The 27,267-nt window shown below is 40.0% G+C and overlaps 1 protein-coding gene across 1 annotated transcript in view; it reads right to left on the bottom strand.

The window, feature by feature from the left end:
* LOC140498700 (adhesion G protein-coupled receptor E3-like) overlaps nt 1-27,267 on the bottom strand; it is a 73,999-nt gene that overhangs the window by 20,758 nt on the left and 25,974 nt on the right. Inside the window, exons 4-9 of the mRNA XM_072599567.1 lie at nt 20,145-20,300; nt 14,211-14,360; nt 13,006-13,161; nt 12,778-12,897; nt 9,419-9,697; nt 2,525-2,586 (exon numbers count right to left, since the gene is read on the bottom strand). Of these exons, the coding sequence (XP_072455668.1) occupies nt 2,525-2,586; nt 9,419-9,697; nt 12,778-12,897; nt 13,006-13,161; nt 14,211-14,360; nt 20,145-20,300 (923 nt within the window). The remainder of the gene's footprint in view (nt 1-2,524; nt 2,587-9,418; nt 9,698-12,777; nt 12,898-13,005; nt 13,162-14,210; nt 14,361-20,144; nt 20,301-27,267) is intronic.

Raw genomic sequence — 27,267 nt, 5'->3', positions numbered from 1 at the left:
TAGAGCTAAGCATGTGCTTAGGCTATTTTTAATGTGATAATAATTCTGTACAGAGGATTCAGTCCTCCAGACACATGCTCTGTCCAGTTCTGAGAGTTGCATGCTTTGGCCTCTTGATATAGCATATGTGCACCAGCAGGGTTTTGGTTGGTCCCTCTGTGTTACCAGCTACTACTCTGGAAAGGTATGATCCCCTTGCTTAGTGGGTGTGGAGACTATGTGACTAGATAAGGAGAAAAGGGAAGGTGATGAAGTTTGGGCTGCTAGTTGGATAGAGGACAGGGTAGAAGGTCAGTGAAGTATATATGGCCCAGGGAAAAGAATTCTCCACTTAGAGTCAGAGGTCCCTGGGTTCCAGTTACAGCTCTGTTGCTTACTACCAGTTGGACCTTGACCATATAGTGATGCCTCAATTTCCTTGTTCATAAGATTAGCAGGGTTAGATGTGACAGCCTTCATGGTCCCTTCCTCCTCCAAATCTGTCATTCTATGAATTAAGCAGAAGAGAGTGATATTCTTGCTTTAGTCTCATTCATAACCCATTATTTTCCCATCCTACAAGAACCATTTCCCCTCAACATGAAAGTGAACCTTATCTACCTTCCTCATTCTCTCCCAAAGGCAATGAATGGGATTGTTAATTTCAGTGCACTTGGGGGCTTCTCTGAATAACAGTCACAATACATCACTTTTTAGAGTTTTTCAGCCTTGCTTTTTTTCACAATAGTGTTAGGTGGTTTTATAGGCCATTTTGTACATGAGGAGCCAAGGTTTGGAGATGTCAAATGACCTGTTCATAGTCACATAGTGAGTGGAGATAAGAACCAGGACTTGAGTCTAGAACTCCTAAATCCAAGCCCATTGAACTCTCCCACCTCTCAGTGTGGTGAGATATCCCAACAAGGTGAAGGTGCCCTAAGATCAGAGGAATGAGACCTTGCAAAAACTGCTATCTTCCTTCACCCACCCTTTGTGCCCAACCATAGCCTCAGGATTGGGTCCTTGAGCTCTGAGTCTGAAAAGGACTTGTGGTCCTCAGAACTTCTTATTGTAGTTCAAGTACAGGCCATAATATGGGGTGGAGGAAGGTGGGGAATGTGCTTCCAGGAAGAGAAGCAAAAGTAAGAAAAATAAAAATTAATGCGGTATCTTTTAATTATTTATACTTATTTATAATATTCCCTTCTCTGTTTAAAATTCCCACTTTTTAGTTTAGCTCAAATTAAAAAATCTGCTTCCAGGAGCAGGCTGAAGAATGTGATCACGTTCCAGCCTCCTTCCCAAGGCCTGGTCTGGGCCTCTCTGTTTATCCCATAAAGAGAAGCTAGACTTAACTCATGCCTACTACCAAGGGTCAACCTTGCCTCTGGCTCTTCCAAATAAAAGTTTGGGGTGATCTGGCTCACAAAGGAGAAACTTAGCCAAGTAGATCCTGATGGGGGTGACTTCTCTTGCCTAGATGACTAGAGGCTGCTGACTCTCCTCAGCAGGCCTTGCTTCTCACCCTGCCTGCCCTCCCACCCACACACTCACAAGAATGAAGTGGTTGGGAGGAGCTGAGTGCTCTTAGCCCAACTCGTCAAGTATCCACCAGTCAGGGTTGGCTCTAGCTTGTGAGGGAAGGTTCCAATAATGTGCTGTCAGAAAAACTGACTGGAACTTAAGATTGCCTTGAAAGCTCCCTTGGTGTATCTGATCCCCAAGAGAGACCACTGGTCTCAATTTATTGACTATTTGCTGATCTAATGAATACATTGATTTTTTTCATAGCCATGATTTTGTCTCGCAGAATTTTATGTGTGATAAAAGGATTTCAAACCGTTATAAAAGAAGCTTTATCATTTCCACATGCACTGGACAACTTCTTTAAACCAAGGCAAATCTCTCTGTAGACTTTTTGATAGTTGGCAGCAATAGGCTAAGAAAGATCATGACAAAAATTATTTTCATTTCTTTAAATCTAACTGTGTTAAAATGCAGACATTCAATGTGGGAACTTCAAACAGCTGACTACTTCTTTGATTTATGTGATATAGCACAAAGAAATTGAATGAAATTTAGTGTATATTAAGAGAGGTATAACATTCAGAAACTTGAAGGGGACAAAGCAACACACACACGCTCTCTCTCACACATCAACTAACACAGACACACACATATACCAATGAAGACAGAGCACACACAAACTATGACCACATAAGAAAATGAAAAGGTGACGAATCCAGATGGAGACTTAAAGGGAATAATTGAAAAGTAATGTCATTTTATGTATTGAGATGAGTTACTTTAAATGGACATAGTTACTAAGCAAATTTATGTTATATGCAAAATTATTATATGCCATATATTATATTATATGCTAATGTATATATCATTCATGACTAAGTTTGCTTGATGATATTGATATTCAGCATAAGGTTTTAACAAAACTTTGAAAATGATTATTCACATAGATTTGAAGGCTATTTGCTTCTATATACTTTTCCCACATATAAGAAATACATTCATAATGATGTAAACTCACTTGCACGTCACAGTTTCTTGAAAATATATCTTTGGTAAGATTAAAACACCAGTCGTTTTGTTCTAGGGAAAGAAACAAGAAAGACAGATTTGGGGGAAAGGTATTATTCAATAGAAGAAATGATTGCATTGACTTCCACAAAGGGAATTTCTCCCCCACTTCCTTCCCTGATTCTAATCATATCAAGTGCATAAGGAGGAACTGAAACTAAGTCTTTTCTAAAACCTAATTTCAAAAGGCAGAGGGAAAAGAGGTTAGAGAATGAAGATGAGAACTTACGGAAGGGAATTCTGTACATAGGGATGGGTTTGAACTAGAACACTGGGAGGTCCATTTCCACTATAACATTTCATGAGTCTATCTATCATGGTCTAAACTGTGGCTGACACCAGAGCATACTGTTTTTATCTAGTCTTGGGCTACATGCATGAAACCTTTTCTCACTTCATGGTATAATTCCTGGAATTCAATCCCCAGGTAGAAAATTGAGATATTCTTATCTCCTCAGTCACTTAAGTGAGTTGTCTGTGAATGTGGCACATGGGAACTGTATCCTTTTGACTATATTATGCAGGTGACTATGAAAGAATCTACTTTTGTTTTCTTGAATTGAATTCTATTATATTGACAGGGATTGAGTTGGGTCAAGGTCTTAAGATGGGTGAGGGAAGGGGATATGTTCCACGTGGAGTGTAGTCCTGTTTGCACTCACAAAAACAGCAGAAATGACTCCTAGTGATATCCAGAGCTGACAGGAGGACAGGGAGGTTCTGACCATTAGAGGTGTTCACAATGGAATTTATGATTGAATTCTATCCAGAAAACAACTCTTATGTAGAGATGCAGCTGCTATAGTCACTTTCTCATGGGTTAATGAAGTGTAAGTTTGATGCACAATCCATAATAGCTGGAGCTGCATGCCCATTAATATATACAGCAAAAGTGGGTGTGGGAAGGAGTATGAGGAGGAAAGTGAAAGAATAGCACCTTAGGACAATATCTCACTTCCCATTTGTGAGCTTTCTGATGGAACTGGATCTGAGACTGGCCACAACAGATGACTCTTTACTAGTCCTATATTCTCTACTCTAAAGTCTGAGTGCACAGTAGATTCATAGCTTCTTCTGGGTAAGCATTCAAAAAACTAAGGACCTCCTCTATATCTTGACTACTTAAGTGAATTATCAGTGAATACAGGGAAAAGTTTAATTCAAATGTTTCATTTTGTCCAGCAGTACTCAAATGACCATGTAATGGCTGCTCACGTAATGACCTACCTTGGTTACTTTGTCTGGGCCAGATACTAAAAGGACAAACAAGGCCGATCTCTAGATTTTTCCATATTTGCTTCATGTTATATATTTGATGCTTACACAAAATGCATAGAGATTTAACTTTTCATCTGGATATGAAATGGAATGTAGCTTTTGCCACGGCTGTTGCCAAAAAGGAAAGCCCTGTGCCATACTCCACAGAGAAGTTGTTTCCGCTTGGGTCTTTTCTGAAGTTGCACTTAAGTCTCCTTCCAAGATGGTGGAAACAGCAATAGCTCTAAGAAAATAAAAATTCTGTCTAGAGTGGATAAACTATATAGGCTGCTATGTGAAGGATTCTCTGCCCATGGAGGCTGCTCTGAGCAGAGGCCAGGGAGACCATATGATGGATTTGCTTCTGCTAGCTCACATCTTCATGAACTTAGGTGAGAAGCTTCCATGTGTATGAATGTCTTAAACTATGTATTCGTAACTCCTTATATTGTTAGTTCAGTGGCCAATCACGTCCCCTACTACACCACCATCACCACATGCCTAAAATGCCCTCAGTTTTCACTTCCATATCACAGAATCCTTGCTATCTTTTTTAAAAAGCAGCTGTGGGGCAACCTCCAAAATGAGGACTTTCTTGATTCCTTTTCTCCACTCCCAACTACCCATAGTTATTTGCATTCTCTTTCATCCCTTTTATTTCCTTATCTCTATATAGATTATGTTCTGTGGTTCCCCCCTCTCCCTAAACAATCATTGACCTCATTCCCAGGAGAATGCAATCTTCTTTAAGTCAGGGAGATACATAAATGTCTGCAGAATTCCCAGAAAGTGACTGCACTTCTCTATACCTGGATTGTTTGATAGCTAAAAAGGGGTGAATCTTGATATGGCTTTAAAATCTATCTCTCCCAAGAGGCTTACTTTCTTTCCTCCTCCAGAAGTGAATATTCATTCCCCAAAATGCAAAGAGTACTCTGTTTATATCTCATGGCTCTTTGCTAATTATGCTTTCATCTCATATCAAAGGACTTTGGACTTCTATTTAAAATTTCTCATAGTTTCAGTAATATTTTATAAATACAGAGATACACACACACACACATACATATATATGAGTTAAAAGCCTGAAAAGGTTTTAGGCTTGGCTGTTGTCTGTATGTCAGAAAAGCCTAATTATTGCTAGGTAAGAGAGAAAATCATGTTGCTCTCATTTTTTTGAGTTTAGTTTTTGTATTAGATTTGCAAAGAAGGTGACAGGTTCATTGAAATCCACTCCCACCCTCCCCCAAAGAGAGAAGGCAAAGAATCTATGAGATTTTTGTCACAGACTTTCCCTAAAAAAAATTTGGTGACATAAGATCCCCAATTCAGATTAAACAAGTAAGATTAATCAGACATGAGGAAAGTGTACCCTATTTTTGAGAGCATTTTATACTTAGAGGCACTCCAGTGTCAGTGATTTAAAAATTGAGCTTTTAAAAACTGATTAATGTTTAGGACACTAGTAGGATAGCCAGGAATGACCTAGAAATGTGTTTTGAAGAGCTCAGCACTTGGTAACTGTCCTTTGCTTTCCAAAGTAGGAAACCCAGAACCACTTTAGAGTCTGGGACATCCAGCTCTGTCCTGTTGTGAAAGTAAGAGTATTTGTTTCACAGCCAAGCTGAGAACTATGGAGCAGGATGCAGTCAGATGTAGTCAACTGGATTCTGGTCCCAAAGCAGCCAAGGATTTTCTTGGCGATCATTGGAAAACCGGCCTCCCTTCTCTGGATCTTATTTCTCTGTTACATGAAAAGGTGAAACTTGATGATTACTAAAGTCTCTTTCAAATGGAACATTGAATGAAGGATGCATTGGATAGATATATAGACATATATAGCTATATCTATCTATATGTAAATATCTCTATATAAATATAAATAGATAAATCTCCATAGATTACATCTACATATAGATAGATATATTTATATATGCCTATATACCTATATCCTTCATATATGTGCATGTGTGTCTTTTAATATGATATGATATTCCAAAAGGTTTTGTAAAGTTTCAGATCTCAAAACTATTAAAACAGTTCAGTAATTCTTGGAAAATTTAGTGAAAACATGGAGATTAATTGAATGAGAATATAAGGAAAGCTCAGATTCTTGCCAGAGTTCTCCCTCTCATTTGGCTAGTGAATACTTAGATCTATTTGGCAGTGAACCACAAACTCATCTTTATAGGTCACTCCTGGGTCTTTGAACTGTACCGTCTGACTGCTGGATACAAATCCAGTCTTGGAGAGGAAGGTCTGTTTCTCTTCTGTTTTGATATCCCAAGCAACTAGTATAATTCCTGGCATAGAACAGGTGATTCATTAGTCTTCGTTGAATTTAAAAAATGTGACTATTTCTTTTTACTTGAATTGTTTGGTAGCTAAAAATGGGTGAATTTATATTTCTGCTTTTAAAATCTGTTGCTTCCTGGAGGCTTTTGCCATTCCTTCCACTAGAAGTGAGTTCTCTTTCCCCTAAACACAAACCACATTTTGTTTACATCTCATTGCTATCACATTATATCTCATTTCCATCACAATATGTTCTCTCCTTGACATCAGAGGACTTTTGAGGAGTGTTTGTATAACTTGGACAAGCTGTGACATTTTCACACTTGTTTGCCTCTAAAGGTTGTAAGAGAAACCAAAGACTCATGTCAAAAAATGACTCTGCAAGGTGGTCTGACACTTTCTGGGTAAAGAAGAAAAGAGAAGAAAAGGGAGGAAACAGCCACTTCACGTTCCAAAACGAAGTCTCAAAGGGTCAGTCAAGAGTCTCCCATCTGATCATCCTCTGTAGCATCTCATTGTGACTTCCTAGGGTCCAGATCTTCTCCTGGGGTTAATTTCTAACTCTGTCAAGTGTCATGACAAAATGCTGAGGACATCCAACACCACTGAAGTGCTCCTGACATCTTGAAAGTATCTTGAGAAGCAGAACCTTAAGTCTGAAGCAAACAGGATAATTGTCTTCCCTGAGTACGACTCAAGAAAGGTCTTATCTCTCATTGCTAAGCTAGGTTTGAGAGGTTTCTGAGCAGACAGTGTTTCTTGGTGAGAAAGGGACAGGGACAGCACCCAGGGAAGAAGCCTTTGATAGAAAGGATATGAGTGTCTTAGCAGACAGAGTCCTCAGGATATGGTTTATTATCCCTTGCAGGATAGAAAGCTGTCTAATCAGAAATCCCTACCATGATTGTGGATGGAGAATCTTCTGTGGGTTTCATATACATACAAGCCCCTGGAGGGCAGGTGCTGGTTTGTTTGTTTTTTCTTTGAATCCCCATTAACTACCATAGTATTTGACAGAGAAGAGGTGATTCATAAAGTTTTGTTGAATTAAAGAAAATTGACAGTATTTCTGTGTATTTGGATTACTTTCAAGAAATCAAAGAAAACTGCCCTGATATTCTAGAACCAGAGGATAAAATAGAGATGGAAAGAATTCACCACTACCTCCTAAAAGGGATCCCCAAATGAAAACTCCCAAGAATGTTATAGCCTAATTCCAGAGCTCCCAGGTCAAGGAGGAACAAGTGCAAGCAGCCAGAAAGAAACCAACTATAGCAGATAGCACAAGATTTATTGACTTTTACATTAAAGTATCCGAGGGCTTGGAATATGATAGTCCAGAGGGCAAAGGAGCTAGAATTACAATCAACAATCACCTCCCCAGCAAGGCTAAATAGAATTCTTAGGGGAAAAAAATGGACATTCAATGATATAAAGGACTTCCAAACATTCCTGATGAAAAGACCAGACCTGAGTACAAAATTTGACTTTCAAATACAGGACACAAGAGAAACATAAAAAGGTAGACAGGAAAGCAAAATCATAGGGAACTTCATAAGGTTAAGCTATTAATATTCCTACAGGGCATCATGATACTTAGAAGTATATATAGACAGAGGGTATAGGAGTGAGTTAAATATGATGGAATGATGACTTTAAAAATAAAATTAAAGGACAAGAAAGAGGGATGTACTAAGGGAAAGGGAAAGGGAGAAGTAGAATGGGTTAAATTATCTCACATAAAAGAGGCAAGAAAGAACTTTTATAGTAAAGGGGAAAATGGGTAAAGTAGCAGGGAACACTTGAATTTTAGTCTCATCAGAACTGGCTCGAAGAGGTAATAACATATACATTCAATTAGGCATAGAAATTTATCTTACCCCATAGGAAAGTAAGAGGGAAGGGAATAAGAGAAGGGGGTTGCTTATAGGATGGAGGGGAGGTAGTCAGGGAAGGTAGTCAGAAGCAAAATACTTTTGAGGAGGGACTGGGTGAAAGGAAAAAATAAAATAAACAAGGGGGAAATAGGACAGAGGGAAATACAGTTAACAATCATAACTGTGAAAAAATTTTTGTAATAAGTTTCTCTGATAAAGGTCTCATTTCTCAAATATAGAGAGAAATGAATCAAATTTATAATAATAAGAGCCATTACCCAATTGAGAAATGATCAAAAGATATGAAATCAGTTTTCAGATGAAATAATCAAACGTATCTATAGTCATATGAAAAAATGCTCTAAATCACTATTGATTGGAGAATTGCAAATTAAAACAATTCTGAGGTAGTACCTACTTTACACCTGTTAGATTGGCTCATAGGACACAAAAGAAAAATGACAAATGTTGGAGGAGAAAATTGAGACACTAATGCATTCATTGTTGGTGAACTTGTGAACTGATTCAACCATTATGTAGAGCAATTTGGAGCTATGTCCAAAGGCCTATAAAATTATGCATGACCTAGAAATACCACTACTAGGTTTGTGTCTCAAAAAAGATTAAAAGAAAGGACATATATGGACAAAAATATTTATAGCAGCTCTTTTCTGGTGGTTAAGAATGGGAAGTTGAAGGGATGCTCGTCAATTGGGGAGTGACTGAAAAGTTATGGTATATGGTTGTGATGGAATACTTTCCCTTTCTTCTATCAGACAAGAGGCTCTTGCTGAGATTGAGCCCAGAGGGAGTCCTATCCAGGATGGAGCAAATTGGGGAGGGGAGAAAAAGAAAGTACACAAGAAAAGAAATGGCCCAAGTAATGGGAGCAGGGGAAGGTAAAGGCTATTGGATAAAAAGATGGAACATGGACTAATGGAGAGAGAGCTAGACTCAGAGTTAGGAAGACCTGGATTCAAGTTTCTCCTCAGACACATACTGGCTCCATGAGGCCCCTAGGCTCTTAGTCCCACAGATGCTTCCATGAGAGTACAGTGAGCAAGGCATTGAGAGAGAGAAATCTCTGTCTAGTCCCCTCCAAAATATGCCTCCTCCCTCTGTCTCCTAAACATAGGGTACCATGAGGCAGCATTGCCAGGCAGGTTAGGCTCCTATAGATTCAATTCCTTCTTCTGGGTCATAGCTTGGAAAGAGATTTGAATCCCCCAATCCTGAGCCAAAGTCCGGCCACAGCACTTGGATGAGGGTTCTTGAGGGGCCCTGAACTGGGATGAACAGAATAGGGAGAAGGGGAGAGTTCCCAGGATTTAGAGGTGGCCCCTGCAGCTAAGGGCACTGAACAGACAAAGCCCGAATCAGGGAGGGGCCTGGAGAAGGTTAGAGGGGGCCCATACGAGGAGGCAAAGGGCACTGGCCAGAGGTGGCCCATGCAGGGAGGGGCTTCTCTGCTCTCAGTTCAGTAGAAAGCCCCTTTGGTGACTCCCAGGCTAGACACAGAATGCCGGAGAGGTTTCTACCTTGACAGTCGTTCACACTGGCATTTTGAAATGTCTTCTCCCCAGAAGGAAGTGCATATCCAGGGGAACAGGCGCAGTGGTAACTTCCCTCTGTATTAACACAGTTTGCATGGGCACCACAAGAGATATTAATGGGTGATGCACATTCATTGACATCTGCAACATAAGAAAAAAAATAAATGAAACATGCATGTTACTACATGGCCAACATGGGAATTTGTTTTACCTGAATACACTATGGGGCTTTCTTTTTCTTTTCCAAGTGGGTTGAAGGAAGAGGAAAGAAATGCTCACTGGTTGAAAAAAGAAAACAAAAATCAAGAGAACAACAAAAAAAGAAAAGATCAGGAAGGCAATGGAAGGAGGTGGGCTCACGGGCAGCGCCAACCCAAATTTCTGAATTCTTTCTGAGACCTTCCTGCTGGAATATCAGTACAGACAATTCTTGTCAGATCTGTGATGGCAAAAGGGAGAAAAGATAGAGGTGGTAACTGGAGGAGGCCAAAATGATTTCTGAGGATGGAGGAGATCTGAGGAGCCAACGGCCAAGGAGACACTGATGATTTGGAGGTAGCGTGTCAGGTCATGGTCTCCAGGGCCAGCCCTAGGACAAAGGAGAGGGAAGGAGATGGAGGGCAGCAGTAGAGGGGCTGGCCTGGGCAAGGAAAAGAGCCATGTCTTCCCCAGAAACAGAGGAACAGGAGAAGAAGATGGTCTGGGAGGTATGATGTCCAGGAGGTGCGGGAGCTCTGGGAGGGTAGCCCTGATCTTCTCAGTTGAGTAGGAGGTTAGTTCTTCTGGTGAGACCTCAGGGAGCAGAGGATCATGGCCATGAAGGTGTTAAGGAGACATGGCTGGGCTTTGAACTGCCCCATTCAAAGGGTAGAAACTAGAAGTATTACATAGATGAAATTGTGGACAAATAAAAATGTTTAGCCAGTTAGGATGCTCTGTAATCCCTGCTACCTGAGAGAGAGGCTGAGGTGGATGCCTTGAGTTCTGGAGTTATGAGTTACAAGAGAGATCAAGTGAATCAAGTGTCCACACTATGTCTGGCACCAGAAGAGTGAGTCCTTAGGAGGGAAGGACTACCAGGCTTTCCAAGGATGGGGAAACTGGCCCCTGTTAGAAATGGAATGGGATAAAACTCCCCTGCCAATAAATCAGTAGTGGAATTGGGGCCATAAGTGTCTGTTGTATTTCCATGCAGATGAGATTGGGGGACCAAGGAAGAAGGAAACAACAAAAGGAAGGAAGGAAGGAAGAAATGAAAAGAGAATAAAAAGACTATTGTCTAGTAGCGAAAGTCCACTTAAGTCCACGTAAATCAGGCAACAGGAATCTGTTGTAGTAGACAGGGAGCTGGCCTTGGAGGCAGAAGTTGCCTGTGATCCAGGAGAATCACTGAACTCAGTGCTCTAAAGAGCTCTAAGACTATAAGTGATAGTAGAGTAAAAATTGTTTGAGAGCAAATGTTTTGTAGAGTAGGAAAAGTATTCTGCCATGAGACATGGTTGCTTCTCTTTCTCATCCTGTCATCTCCTGCCTCTGTGCATCTACTCCGGCTGTACCCCTTGCCGGAGTACACAGCCTCCTCATTTCTGCTGCTTAGGATCTTTTCCAAGTGAATTCAACAAATATTAATTTAGTGCCTACTGTATGCCAGGCACTGAGGACATAAGGAGAAAACTGAAGCAGTCCCTCCTGTCCCTAACATTCTACTGGAATCCTCCCTGACTCCTTCCCTTTTGCCTCAGTTCTAAGGAATCTCTCACTGTTCAAATTTCTCCATACATCCTTTTTGGCCTTTTTGGTTTTTTCTGCATGGGGAGACTCTATCATAGTCTACTTTTATTCTTATTTTTGCCATACTCTTTCTATTCAAGTGTAATTTCCTTGAAGCAAGGGTTTGCAGTACTCTTCTTCCTTGAATCTTCCCAGTTCTTAACCTCTCAAAACAGTTTGTCCTGACCATCCACACAGGAAAGACCAAGTGGATGATGAATATCTATTGCCCACATTATGACCTGCAGTTGGATGGAAGAACTATAGACCATGCTCATTATTATGTATATATTAGGGATACACAGAGAAAAAGAATTAGTTTCAAAACTCAGCAGGGGAGGAGAGAAGACTGGAGTTCTAGAAACTGTCAATCTCCTCTAGTGACCCAGAAAAAAAAATTCTTTAATGCCAACATGCTGACTGTGAGACATAGAACATAAATGAGGTCCACAGAGAGTGTTCTATAGAGGCCCATGGGAGTGTAAGCCCCCTGTATCCTAGACCCAATGAGGAGCTCCAAACAACAGAAGGAAAACTGTGATCAGGGAAATTCATGACAGAAAAAAGATGGTCTGGGGATTTGAAGAGAGGGAGGGAAGTCAGGGGAAGGTCCCAGTTCTGGGTCAGAGTCACAGAAGGATCTTGGAAGAAGGTCCATTTGGTGGACTCCCTGTTGCAAAGGGAAATCAGACATCCAGGATAATAACAACAACCCCCACAGTTGTAGCCTCTAAGGTTACAAAGCTTTTCTTTACCACTCCCTTAGGAGATAGGCTGGTAGTCCTATGAATGAGCCCCCTTAGCCTCAGAGGGGATAAGTGACTTGTTCATGAACCCAAAGAAGGCAGGGCCAGTGGATGAGGCCCAGGGGTCCTATTCTGAAAGGAAGTGTTCTTCCCTTCAGAGAGACATGGGGCTGCCTCGGTGATCACAACGATCTTCAAGGCTTGAGGGCATCTAGCTAGTACTGCCCATATTCTGTTCCCTAAACCACATGGTTCCAAACTTCTTCAAGCTCAGAGGTTCCTGGATAATACTAGAAAGAAGAGTATGTGCATATATATGTACAGAATTTTCTAATCAAATTAATTAGTAGTTTTGACAGTGGGAGACAGTGATGAGGGAATTTCATCTTAGATTCTCTCCTTCCACATTCAATCTGTTTCTGCATCACCTGCACATACACAGGACAACATAATCCCAGAACTTTGAAGTGTTCACTTTCTTAATGAATGTCTTTCCCAGTATATTGTAGAAAATACATCGTGTCTTTCCAATTAGATCACAACATCTCTAAAGACAGGGAGCATTTCCCACATGATTTTGCATATTTTTACAGGGCCTCTCATAGGGGAGATAAAACATCAAGCAATAAAACATTATTTTTAAATGAATGAAAAAATGAACTTCAAAAAACTCCAAGATGGATCATATATTAGTGTCCTTGGTACCTTCGCAATGAGAATTGCTAAAGGTGAAACCAGTACTGAAGGTACAATCATAACTTCCTGGGGTATTCTGACAGGTATAATGTGGGGGGCAGGCTGTTTCATTGAGATACTCATTGATATCTGCAGAGCAGTGAGGGAAGATGCTTTCACAAAGCCATAAAACACCTGAGCCCAGACAAAACAATATAAGACACGAGATTAAGTCACCAGTGGCACAACGCATATTACCTGTACATTGGAGAGGTCCTGTCCTACGAGGGATCCAAGCAATTCCACGGGGAGAAGAGAATCCAGGCAAACAGCTGCATGTATATGCTCCAAAGATGTTGGTGCAGTTGGTATTGGGACCACAAGGATTGGGACTCTGGGAACATTCATCCATATCTAGGTAGAAAGTGAATTTGGTCAAATGAATTCCCTAAAACAAAGCTGTCAAGCTTATGCCTGTGAATGAGAATCAAAGCATTTTGTTGTTCAGTTGTTTCAGTCGTATCTGCCTGTTTGTGATCCCATTTGTGGTTTTCTTGGCAAAGATACTGGAATGCTTTGCTATTTCCTTTTCTAGTTCATTGTCCAGATGAGGAAACTGAGGCCCAAGATCACACAGATAGCAAGTGTCAAAGCAGGAATTAGAACTCAGGACAAGAGGATGTAGTGACCCAGATCTATAATGCCAGTTGCCAGGGAGGTTGAGACTAGTGAATCTCGAGCTTGGGAGTTTTGAGGTGCAGTGGGCTAAGCAGATAGAGTAACCACACTAAATCTAGCTCTAATAAGTTGGGGCCCCGGGAATAGGTACCACCAGGTTGACTAAGTAGAGACTAACCAGACTCGGTGAGAAATGAAGCATGTTCCTAGGCCAATTAGTAGTGAGGTTGAATCCATGAATGTCCTCTGAACTTCCAATCTCCCTGAGTTAGACAAATCCAGAATCTTGACTGCCTTTCAAAGTGTTCATTGACATGATGGCCCATAGCTTTCACACCTCCAGTGATAGAATATGACTGCCAATCATTGGACAACCCAATCTTAGAGAAAGTCACATTACAAATTACCCAAAAGGCAATGGAAAGATGCACAGTGTGTAAAGAGACAGGAGCCCAGCATGGCACAAAAACGAGACAAAGGATGAGTAGTTCAAGTACTTCATGGGTATATGAAATATAAAAGTTTAAAAAATACTGTAGGAATTCTCTATTTCACTGAGTGACTCTTCTTTGGAGAATTCATAGAGCACCATCAATAAGAGTCACCTGGGATGTAAAGGTATGAAAGGGATGTGATCCGCACAGCAAACTGAGAAGGGTTGGGAGTGAGGTGAGGAATCTAATGAACCATCTTAACAGAGCCATGTTCAAATTCTTTCCATTTCAGACCTTATTTCTTTAAAACTACAGTTTCATTTTACAGGAATATACTCCAAACCTACTCACCTTGGCACTCCATTGTGTAGCGACCTTTAACCTGGCTTTCCAAAGTTCGCTCTACAAAACCACTTTTGCAGATACAGGTGTAGTTTCCTGGGCTGTTGATACATTTGGCATATGATGGGCACACCTTGGAATCTACACACTCATCCTCATCTGGAATGCAGAGAGAAGGATTATGCACCATCACAACTGGGGTATGAGTAATAGAATGCAATCCCACAGTCAGTGAATAAGCATTTATTAAATGCCTGTTATGTGTCAGGCATTGTGCTAAATGCTGGGGATACAAAGAGGCAAAAGATACTCTCTTCCCTTAAGGAGCTCACAATCTAGTTGGAGAGATAACGTGCAAAACCAGATATAGTCAGGATAAACAGGAAATAAATCAAAGCAGGAAACAGCTAGAATTTAGGAGGATTGGAGAAGGGTTTCTGTACAAGGTGGGATTTCATCTGGGACTTGAAGGAAGCCAGGAGGCAGAGATAAGGAGGCAGAGCATTCCAGACATGGGAAACAGCAAAAATGCCCTAAGCCTTGAGATGGAGTGTCTTCTGCTACGAAAAGCAAGGAAGTCAATATCACTGGCTACAAGAGTATGAGCAGAGTGGATGTAAGGAGTAAGAAAACTAGAAGTGGGGATGCAATTATGAAGGACTTTGAGAGTCAAACAGAGGATTTTGTGTTTGGAGGTCAAAGGGAGACACTGGAGCTTATTGAGATGGAAAGGAGACTTGTGCTTAAAGGTAGATCATTTTGACTAGTAGAGAATGTTATATAAATGCTCACAATTATTATATCCATACAATTACATTCAAGGAGATATTCCCAAATCTCCAACTGGACTGAAACTCCCATGAGTATAAAATTTCTCTCTCACATTTGTCTCCATACTCTCCCCAATCCTACCACAGAAGTGGCCACATAGTGAGTACTCAGGAAATAAATATTTAGATGACAGACAATATTAATAGACTGCTGAGTCACGTGAACAACAATATGGTGGAATATAAACAGTTTCTCCAAACCTCACAGCCTTTCAAATCTCCTCAAAACAGAAATTATGAGTCAAAGAAAATAATAACAGTTTACATTGCACTTTAAAGTTTGCGAAGTACTTAATACCCATTATCTTATTTAGTCCTCACATCAATCCTGTGAGACAGGTACTCTCATTATTTCCACACTGTAGATGGGAAAACTGAGGCTGAAGCACACAACTAGTAAAGTGACTGAAGCAGAATTGGAATTCAGGTCTCCTGAATTGCAATTCTGTATCCACTACAGTATCTAGCTGCTGAATAAATTAATGAAATCAAGAAGACTTCAACACGAATCATGGCAGAGGTTCTCCTACAGCTTCACAGTCAGAGTTCCTGAAGTTGAAGCTGGCACTATAGGTAGAGTTTTACCTCCCTGCCGTGTTGGTATAGTTGGAATTTGGAGTTTAAAGACAGAAACTTTAGGAAGATCCAACCACATCAAGGCAGAAAGCAAAGCTATCAAGAGAGAAGCTACACAAGCCAAGGCTGCTGGGCTTATTGTTGCAAAAGTAAACCAAGGTATTTACAGAAAAGTTAGTATTGGCAGTTATCCCTCTGAGTCACCTTAAAATGTGCTTGGGAAACAGTGAACAGAATAAATAAAAATATAATGAAGCATAGATAATGGTATATTTTAAAATATATGCAGTCACAGGGATCCCTTACATAAGGACTGATAACTCTTGCTTCATCGGACTTAGACACCGGTGCCCTAAACTGCTAGGTTGCCACATGGGTGCCAATCTGCCTTAGTCAAAGGAGTTTCTCCAACGGGAGGAATACACTACACCAATGAAACCCTAGTATGGATTCTATTTTTTTATGTTTAATGTTAAGAATCTAATCAGGCAGAAGAGGACAGGAACCTGCACCTATGCTTTGGTTAGTACTTGGAACTCCCAGACAGGAAACTTTCTCTAAGAGTAATTAACAATTGTTCCATTGGCTAAGAAAGGTGCCTAGGGCACATGCCCAGGGTTCACACAGCCCATATCTAGCAGGAGCAGGATTTCACCGCAGGCTCTTCTAATTCCAGGAAATTTCAATCCATTACAGCACACTGCTTGTCATAAAGCATATTTTCAATGTTAATTTTAAATAATTATTAGTATTAAGGTAGTCATCAGTATAAATATTTTAATGACACTTCAGGGAGACAGATTGAAACTGTTCATCCCATTTTCTCTGCCAAAAATGCCTCCTCTCCTCTCCCATGTCTATCCGATTCCTAGCTATTCTTCAATAAGAACTTTGATTTGTAAAGCACTTTACATGCATGAACTGAGCATGGCCTTGTGAGAAAAGCCCTGGAGAGGAAATCAGAGCATCTGGGTTCAAATCCTAATTGTACTACCATGTATGTGATCTTGGATAAATTAAAAATCATACTCTGTCCTGTAATTTCTTAATGGGGGGGGGGGTTTAATGTTAAGAGAATTTGAAGATCTTCCCTGACCCTTAGTAGGCTCATGTGACCTGTTTTGAGCTTTGGTCCAGCCTATAATCTGAGTCACATAAAGTCCATGGTGGGAGTCGTTTTCTGAATGCATGGAGCCAAAAGGGTGCAGCAGGGAGAGAATGTAAGGCAGAACTGGGAGAAAGCAAGCAGAGCAGCTATTGTGAGTGACAGAAGGGCATTTTTCCTAAGGGAGCTTGTTTGTTGGGAGGCCTGAGGGAGGGAAGGCTTGGGGATGGAGATCTTCCCTCTATTGGTAATGTGTACAAACTTCCTTGTTACCATAGGGGAATTGACTTTCTGGTATCCGAATAAATATTTCCGTTTCTCCTTTGAGGAAGAGCGTTTATATTTTATGAATTTACCCTAGAAAGACACCTCCATACTCCTAGCCACTGTTGTGGATATCACATTGGCTTTACAGGTGGATAAAGGAAGTATTGTACGATGACTTCTAAAATCCCTTGTTACTCTAAAATGTTGATCCTATTGTAAGGTAGGGTTGAATTTTGTTTCCATTGAAAATAGAAGAAAGCGTGATTTGAAGTCATACTGGTGGCTAAGAAAACTATAGTATTTTAGTAAGCTGTTAGTTGCTTGAAAATCAGCATTTTTACCACTTCTCTTTGTTCTGAGAAGACCTTGTCCTGTACATCAAAAGAACTGCTAGACCAGATCTCACTAACAAAGGATAAGGATGAAGTCCATTAACTTGGACTGGGTCTTTTATCACTGATGTCCTGGGTTGAAATCTTCAAACTCAGGCTCTTGTCAATTCTCTTAGCAATTGAGGAAAAACCTTCTCATGCTCTCTGATGCAGAGAAACAGGGAGGACATTTAAGAGTATTTCTTTTTGGATTGACATTTCCTTTATTAATTAAAGAATAAAGTAAATGAAGATGAGAAGGAAGGAGGGAAATTGAAATGTGGGAAGGAGAAGATGTAATCAAGGGGTGGGTTTTATTGAACCCTGGAATGCTGACCAATGGGATTCAAGGCAGGAAATTTGAATCTGGATGAATTATAAAAGGGCTTTAGTAACTATCTTAAGGTGGGCTTCTGCCTGGCCCATTTAAGAAGGGGTTAGAGGCCAAGTCACCCATCAGAAATGACATGAAATAATTGTTTTTTAACATTCACTCATGACCAGGTAGAATTCTTGGTAAGATAGTTATTTCAAACACCATAATCATCTGATCCTACCTTTGAGGGAGATAGCATAACTATCATCATCCCCATGTTAGGAGGGAGGAAACTGAGGCTCAGAGAGAAGTGGTGAGTCCAAAGTCGCACAATTAGTGACAGAGATGGAAGTATAGAGCTCATCTCTTCTATTTCTTGTGCTCTATCCATGCCACCATGGCTGCCTCCTCTCTCAGGTCCCCTTCAAGTATCATCTTCTCCAAATGACCACCTTCACACACTGAGATTTCCCCCTCTCCTCTGACAGTACATGCCACACATTGTCATGTGCTTTTCCTCTGGCATCGCTGGGATTTTGGTTGGGTGGTATTACTGGACTCATTTCACATTGCTCAACTTCTCATGCAGGAGATGTCTCTAACCTGTGGTATTTTATGTCATGGACATACATACCCTTCCTTTCTAAAATCCTTCTCTGCTGACATTCCAAGGCATGGAGGTTATCCTTAGCTTTGCAAAGGCTATGCCAATAGATCGTAAGTGTTGGTAGACCTTACCTACCAGGAAAGATGTTCATAGGGCTTTGGCAGGTTGATGGGAATGAGTCTAATTAAGTGCAGATAGAATTATCACCAGGTGATTGATTACCAGGTGATGGATTGGAGGTGAGAGGAGTTCACAATGATCCTTGAAGGTATCTACTAAGTCAGTAGTATCGAACTCAAAGGCAAACAGAAACCAGTTATAATGCCAATAGTCTAGCAGGTTGATTGAGTTTTTAAATGCAGTGTTTTCTATGTTCTGTTGCATTTTCATTTATTTGTTGAATATTTACCAATTATTTTTTAATCTGGGTCTGGCTACACTCAGGTGTGTTGTGGCACAACCAGTCCAAGTGTGACATGATTGACACCTCTGTATCATGGCATCCGTATTGATGGTATCATCCTAGCATCATGGATGTGTAACTAGTAAGCGCCTTAGAAATCGCTTAGTGTAACCCTTCATTTTACATGGAGAGGTGTTATGGAGGCATCTTGGACCAGCTAGCTGGAGCTATTTGGTACATTTTCTGCAAAAATGCCACAAATTAGGGCTTGACTAATTGTTTTGCTAATTTTCTAGACAAAAAAGGGATGAAGAAAGTGTCAACCATGAAGTTTAAATGGAAAGTGCACCATGTCTACATTTATTTGGGGGAAAACAGATAGTTAAACATTTAATAGCACATCCCTGAATATAGAGAATGTATGTGTTGGGATATAATCCTGAAACTTGTGGGGACAGTGCTTCCACTAATTAGTGGGACTTGCTCCAGTCCATTTTAATGCCAGCATCACCTAGATTGATTGCAGTGTAAGCATGAAGGATGACACAAGGCGGCACAGAGAAACTGCAGTAGATGAAGGAGAAAGAAATAGGAGCCAGGGCTAGAACAAGGGGCAGGAATCTGCCCTGCTGCTTGATTGTTGCTATGTATCTGGTAGTGAAGCAGGATTTATTGCAGTGGGCAGAGAGTTAAGCTTTGGGGTGTTTAAGGAGTGCTGAAAGGAGAATTAATTGTTGAATCAATTTTACATCTTCTGAAATTAGAGATAGAAAAAAATTATATATATGTATATGCATACATATATATTTATATGTATATATACACACATATCTATACACACACATACATGTACACACACATACATATATAAGATACATACATACATACATAAAATATACATACACATATATATCTCCAGATCCTTCTAGTGAAATTAATTAGCAGTTTTGGAGGAGGGAGGCAGTGATGAGGGAATTTGAACTTAGATTCTCTGATTCCAGACTCAGTCTCTTTTTGTATCACCTGCTTTCATACACTGGCCAACATAATCTCAGAATTTTGAAGTGTTCCCTTTCTTAATGAATGTCTTTCCAAGCGCATTGTAGAAAAGGATCTTATCTTTCCAACTAGATCACATCTCTGAAGACAAGGAACATCTTCCACATTTGTTCATATATTTTCACAGGGCCTCTCATTTTAAGTGAATGAAAAATAAACCCAAAAACACATCAAGATGATCATGTCTTAGTGTCCTAGGTACCTTCATACTGAGAGTTCCTAAAGGTGAAACCAGCACTTCAGGTTCAGTCATAGCTTCCTGGGGTGTTCTGACAGGTATAATGCTGGGGGCAGGCTGTTTCATACAGAGCAGAGGGGAAGATGTTTTCAGGAAGACACAAAACACCCGAGCCCAGAGAAGACAATACCAGACAGAAGATCAAGTCATCAGTGGCACCATGAGTATTACCTGTACATTGGAGCGGTCCTGTCCTACCAGGGATCCCAGCAATTCCACGAGGAGAAGAGAATCCAGACAAACAGCTGCATGTATATCCTCCAAAGATGTTGATGCAGTAGGTATTGGGACCACAAGGATTGGGACTCTGAGAACATTCATTCATATCTAGGTAGAAAGTGAATTTGGTCAAATGAATTCCGTAGAACAAGGCTGTCGAGCTTATGACTGTGAATGAGAATCAAAGCATTTTGTTGTTCAGTTGTTTCAGTCGTATCTGCCTGTTTGTGATCCCATTTGTGGTTTTCTTGGCAAAGATACTGGAGTGCTTTGCTATTTCCCTATCTAGGTCATTTTCTAGATGAGGAATCTGAGGTCACACAGTGTCAAAGTAGGAAAGTGTCAAAGTAGGAAAGTTCAGGACAAGTGGGCATAGTGGTCCAGACCAATAATCTCAGGTGCTAGGAAAGTTGAGGCTAGGGGATCTCAAGCTCAGGGGTTTTGAGCTACAGCGGGCTAAGCAGATAGAGTGCTCACACTAAATCTAGCTCCAATAAGTTAAGTCCCCAGGAATAGGGACCACCAGGTTAGCTAAATAGGGACAAACCAGACCAGGTGACAAATGAAGCATGTCAAAATTCCTGATCTAATGAATAGTGAGGTTGAATCCAAGAGTGGCCCCTGAACTTCCAGCTTGGCTGAGACAGGCAAATCCAGTCTCTTTTAAAATGGAATTAAATTTATAAAATTTTTTAAGCAAAAGGATTGAAGACCCCTGACTTCAAGATTAACCTTCTTGCTCTTATCTTGAGTGAACTAATAGCATTCCTGTCTATTGTCTCAAGATGTGTATTATTCCACACACATGAGTTTTCTTCCATCATGTGCTTCTTTCGAAGAACATGTGTTACAAATGTATTGTGATGTATTTTATTATTTGTTTGTATTCATTTAGGATCAATACTGCTATTTCTCTAACTTAATTGTTAAGTAAATGTTTATGTTGAAGATATAAAATTGCCATTAATGTGAGTGGCTCCTTGTGCACCTCTCATATGGCGCATTCCCTGGTAACTGACAGGTCTAATAGTTAACAACAATAAAAGTTAACAAAAAACACATCTATTAGGGGCTGAAGAGCTAGAAAGGTTAAGTAAGGGTGTATATTTTCACTCACCAGGATTACCCTCAGGACAAAGAGAGAGATTGAATCTAAAAATATGATGATTGCTTATTGATGTAAATGTAGACCTGCTATTGTGAGAAAAGATTGGAAGGGTCTCACATACCTAGGTGAGAACTATGAGGCTCTTTTAAATACACCCTCACTATAGTAAGTAGACTCCAGTATTATATTATCAGTAGTACATGTAAATTATATGTAATTTTATTTGTATATAATTTCATTATGCTACATATAAATTGAGAGATTTTCCTGGGATACTGAGAGATTAAATGACTTATCATTGATAAAATACCTACTATTACAAGGAGGACTTGCTCTCAGATATTGACTCTAAAGCCAGACTTCAATTTACTAAGCTCTCATACTGCCTCAGTCCTTTATCATTCTGTTTATTGTTCATGTTAATCACATTAATGAACAACCTCATTAATAAACCAGGAGATGCAATTTAAAACAACCTTGAGGTACCACCTCAGATCTATTACACTGACAAAAATAATTCAAACCAATGAAATTCAGTGCTGGTGGAGAAATAAAAATACTCGCTCATTGTTGGAGGATGTGCAAATTTTTTTAAGTTTTGCAGAAGAATCTGGAATTATGCAGTAAAAGTTTAAAAATAATGGAAGCCTTTACCCCAATCAAAAATTCCATTATTAGAAATATACACTGAAAATATTTCCTCTCTCCAAAAAAAAAAAAATCTGTTCAAAGACTTTCCATAAAAACAATACATGAAAAAATGAAAACAACATGAAAAACCCTGCAAGCAATCTCAATGTCTAATAGGAAAATAGTTCAATAATCTGCAGTACATAAATATAATGGAATTCTTTAATGCAATTAAGAAGGATAAGTATGAGGATGCCAAAGAAATTCCAATCGAGCTTAATGAAATAATGCTGAGAAAAAAAGCTAAAAAGAAATGAAAGAATGAAGCACATACCAATTATGATTATATGAAAAAGGAAATGAAAATGAATGGACAGATGAATCCTGATTGGGATTAGAGGGGGCCACTGGAATAATGTCAATATACTTTAGATAGTGAAAATAATTTATTTCTATGCAAATAGTATCAAATCAAATTTTACGTTAGTTTTGTTTGATTTGTATTGATTTTGTGTTGACTTGTATTGATGGTCAAGTGGGGCACCCAGCAAAAGTGAATATAATACTTCAGGAGAAAAAAAAATGGAATTTCAATGAAATAGAGGAATTTCTGTGTATAAAGAGAGCATTGAGTGAGCTGAATATGAAGGGAGAATACCAAAAAGTAAAATTGACTGTTGAGTGGAATGTACTAGGGATAAGAGAAAGGGAGAAGTGGAATGTAGCAAATCATCTCACATAAAAGAGGCAAGAAAGGGTTTTTACAATGGAGGGGAAGAGGGAGGAAGATAAAAGGGAATAAGTGAGCCTTACTCTCATGGGAGTTGGCTTAAAGAGAGAATAACACATACTCAATTGGATATGGACTTGTGCTTTACTCTGCAGGAAGGCAGGGGAAAAGGGAATATGAGAGAGATGATAGTAGAAGTGAAAGAAAATTGGGGAAAGAATAGTCAGAAGCAAACACTATTGTGGGGGGCCTTTTCAAGGGAGAAAATTGAATGAATGGAGGGCAGGACAGGACAGAGGGAAATGTAGTTAGTTTCTCACAACATAAATGTTATGGAAGTGTTTTGCATGGCTGCACATGTATGGCCTATATTGAACTGCTTGCTTTGTCAATGACGGTGGGTGCAGAGGGAGGAAAGAAGAAAATGTGGAACTCAAAGCTTTAAAAATGAATGTCAAAAATTATTTTGGGGGAGAGGAGTCAAGATGGTGGAGTAGAAAGATACACATATGCTAGCTCCCAACCCACAGCCCATAAAATACCTGCGAAGAAGAACTCCCAACAAAATCTGGAGCAGCAAAAGCCACAGAACAACGGACCAGAGGAGATTTTTGTTTCAGAGAGACCTGAAAAACTGACGTGAAAGGTCAGTTGTGCTCCAGGACCCAGAGCAGAGCCCAGCCCTGCCTTGGCCACACAGGCACTGAGAGGAGCAGATCCCAACGGGCTTCAGGGACAGAATCTCCAGCGGCCACGTAGGTCCCTCCATCCACAGGCGCCAAAGGTCAGTGAGAGAGTCTTTTTGGCTTCGTGAGAGGAGAGTGGGGTGTCCCCATAACTCAGGCCCCCTTGGGAGGCAGCAGCAGAGGCTGCAGCAGACAGGGGCTCCTAAAGCAGGTAGGAGCTTGGATCCATTGTTGAAGGTCTCTGCATAAATCCCCTGAGGCCCTGCCCCCACCTGAGCACCTGAACTTAATCTCACACTGAATAGCAGCCCCGCCCCCACCCAAAGCCCTGAGGCTGGGAAGCAGCATTTGAATCTCAGCCCCCTAGCACTAGCTGGGTATATCTGGAAGCCAGGTGGGTGTGGAGAGGAAACTCAGAGGTCAAGTAACTGGCTGGGAAAATGTCCAGAAAAGGGAAAAAAAAATAAGACCATGGAAGGTTACTTTCTTGGTGAACAGATATCTCCTCCTATCCTTTCAGATGAGGAAGAACAATGATTACCATCAGGGAAAGACACAGAAGTCAAGGCTTCTGTATCCCAAACGTCCAAAATAAATATACCATGGGCTCAGGCCATGGAAGGGCTCAAAAAGGATTTTGAAAATCAAGTTAGAGAAGTGGAGGAAAAACTAGGAAGAGAAATGAGAGAGATGCAAGAAAAGCATGAAAAGCAGGTCAACACCTTGCTAAAGGAGACCCAAAAAATGAAGAAGAAAATAACACCTTGAAAAATAGGCTAACTCAATTGGCAAAAGAGGTTCAAAAAACCAATGAGGAGAAGAATGCTTTCAAAAGCAGAATTAGCCAAATGGAAAAGGAGGTTCAAAAGCTCACTGAAGAAAATAGTTCTTTCAAAATTAGAATGGGACAGATGGAGGCTAATGACTTTATGAGAAACCAAGAAATCACAAAACAAAACCAAAAGAATGAAAAAATAGAAGACAATGTGAAATATCTCATTGGAAAACAACTGACCTGGAAAATAGATCCTGGAGAGACAATTTAAAAATTATGAGACTACCTGAAAGCCATGATCAAAAAGGAGCCTAGACATCATCTTTCATGAAACTGTCAAGGAAAACTGCCCTGAGATTCTAGAACCAGAGGGCAAAATAAATATTGAAAGAATCCACTAATCACCTCCTGAAAGAGAAAAAGAAAAACTCCCAGGTATATTGTAGTCAGATTCCAGAGTTCCCAGGTCAAGGAGAAAATGTTGCAAGCGGCTAGAAAGAAATAATTCAAGTATTATGGAACTGCAATCAGGCTAGCACAAGATCTAGTAGCTTCTACATTAAGGGACTGAAGGGCTTTGAATATGATATTCCCTAAGTCAAAGGGACTAGGATTAAAACCAAGAATCACCTACCCAACAAAACTGAGTGTAAGACTTAAGGGGAAAAATGATCATTCAGTGATATAGAGGACTTCCAAGTACTCTTGCTGAAAAGACCAGAGCTGAATAGAAAATGTGACTTTCAAATACAAGAATCAAGAAAAGCATGAAAAGGTAAACAGGAAAGAGAAATCACAAGGGACTTACTGAAGTTGAACTGTTTACATTCCTACATGGAAAGATAATATTTGTAACTCTTGAAACTTTTCTTAGTATTTGGGTAGTTGGAAGGACTACACACACACACACACACACACACACACACACACACACACAAAGGGCACAGGGTGAATTGAATGGGAATGGATGATAACTAAAAAAATAAAATTAAAGGGTGAGAGAAGAATATTTTGGAAAGAGAAAGGGAAAAACAGGATGGGGCAAATGATTTCTCATAAAAGAGGCAAGAAAAACACTTTTTTAATGGAGGGGAAAAGGCAGGAGGTGAGAGGGAAAAAGTGAAGCTTACTCTCATCATATTTGGCTTAGGGAGGGAATAACATGCATGCTCAATTTGGTATGAAAATCTATCTTACACTACAGGAAAGTACAGGAGAAGAGGGTAAGTGGAGCATGAGGGGATGATAGAAGGGAGGGCAAATGAGAAGAGGGAGTAGTTAGAAGTAAACACTTTTGGGGAGGGAAAAAGTGAAAATAGAGAATAGAATAAATGGGGTTAGGGTAGGATGGAGGGAAATATAATTAGTCTTATACAACATGACTATTATGGAAGTCTTTTGCAAAACTACACATAGATAGCCTATATTGAGTTGCTTGTCTTCTCAGTGCAGATGGGTGAGAAGGGAGGAAGGGAGAGAAGTTGGAACTCAAAGTTTAAGGAATGAATGTTGAGAATTGTTTTTGCATGCAACTGGGAAATAAATACAGGTAATGCAATATAGAAATGTATCTTGCCCTCCAAGAAAAGAGAAAAGATGTAGATAAGGGAAGGGAGGGATGTGATAGAAAGGAGGGCAGATTGAGGGAAGGGATAATCAGAATGCATGGTGTTTTGGGGTGGAGGAGGGGAGAGATAGGGAGAAAATTTGAACTCAAAATCTTGTGGAAATAAATGTTGAAAACTAAAAATAAATAAATTATGAAAAAAGAAAAGAACAGTAAACACCCCAACATGCACAGGGGAGCTGATATCACAAGTTCTTAGATCTGCCTTCATAAAAGGAAAGGCAGCTTTTGAGGCATTAACAATCACTTTAATCTGACACATGTATAATTCCTTTAAATAAGCACATATATCATTCACTTAGTTCATGGGAGTCAGCATCCTGAACTTCAAAGAAAATGCAGAGAAATCGAAGATCAACAGGCATGGTTCCCTGTGCCTGAATCCAACAGATAGGTTCAATTATCTGACCATAGTTCTCAGAGAGGCAAGCACCGACATCTGAATTTCCAAAGCTGAAGTGTGGGATTTCTTTAGTGGCTTCCCAGAGTCCTCATCTGGCCAAACAAACACTTCCCATCAGTAAGCCCCAAAGTAAAACCTCAACTCAGAGTTGAGGGTTTTTATACCTTTTTTAGAGTTAGAGGGCATTCCAATCCTAAGAATCAGTGTCTCATTAAAAAAAGAGTTTTTGTTAACAAAAAAAATTTCCTTAATCAAACTCCCCTTAATGGGCAGTTCCATGAATGGGTGGGGAAGATCTTTAATCATTTTAAAATAATTAACAATAAAAATACATATACTGTTTCTAGTTAAAGAAACTCTTGTTTCTGTACTTTACTCCTTGTAAAGACTCTTGATTCATAAAGGCAAGATTCAATCAGAGACACTTGATCAAACTGACAGAAAAGCAAGAAAATATCCTATTTTCCTTGTATCACAGAGGGAGAAGGAAGTATAGGACCAAGTAACTTCTAAAATCCCTTGCTACTATAAAATGATGATCCTATAACCATGTGTTCCTACCTGTGAGGTAGATAGCACAACTATGATTATCCCCGTGTTAGAAGGGAGGAAACTGAGCTTGAGAGAGAAGTGCTGTATCCAAAGTCACAGAGTTAGTAAGTGCCAGAGATGGAGCTGCAGACTTCATCTGTTCTGACTGTTTCTTGTGCTTGTACTTGGTTCATGCCACCACAGCTACCCCAAGTCTCATCTTCTCTTAATTACCACCTTCAGACACTGAGATTTCCCTCTCTGCTCTGACTGTCCATGCCACAAAATGGCATGTATTTTTCCTGCGATATCCTCGAGATTTTTGTTGGGTGATATTGAATTCATTTCACATTGCCTAGCTTCTCATGTGTAAGATGTCAATAACCTGTGTTTTTTTATTTCATAAACATACATACCCTTCCTTTCTAAAACACTTCTCTAGTGACTTTCCAAGGCATACTGTTTAAATTTAAATGGATCTTTCCTGTTCATTCATAGGCCCATCTGACCTGCTTAAGTTACATGGAAATCTAAGTCACATGTGGTGGGAAGAGCTTGGTGAATAGCTGTAACAGGAAGGGTGGA

This window comes from Notamacropus eugenii, chromosome 4, assembly GCF_028372415.1.
Source record: "Notamacropus eugenii isolate mMacEug1 chromosome 4, mMacEug1.pri_v2, whole genome shotgun sequence".
NCBI classification, from domain to species: Eukaryota; Metazoa; Chordata; class Mammalia; order Diprotodontia; family Macropodidae; genus Notamacropus; species Notamacropus eugenii.
The sequence above is the reverse complement of the archived record's forward strand: the minus strand, read 5'-3'. Positions and strand labels throughout refer to the sequence as shown.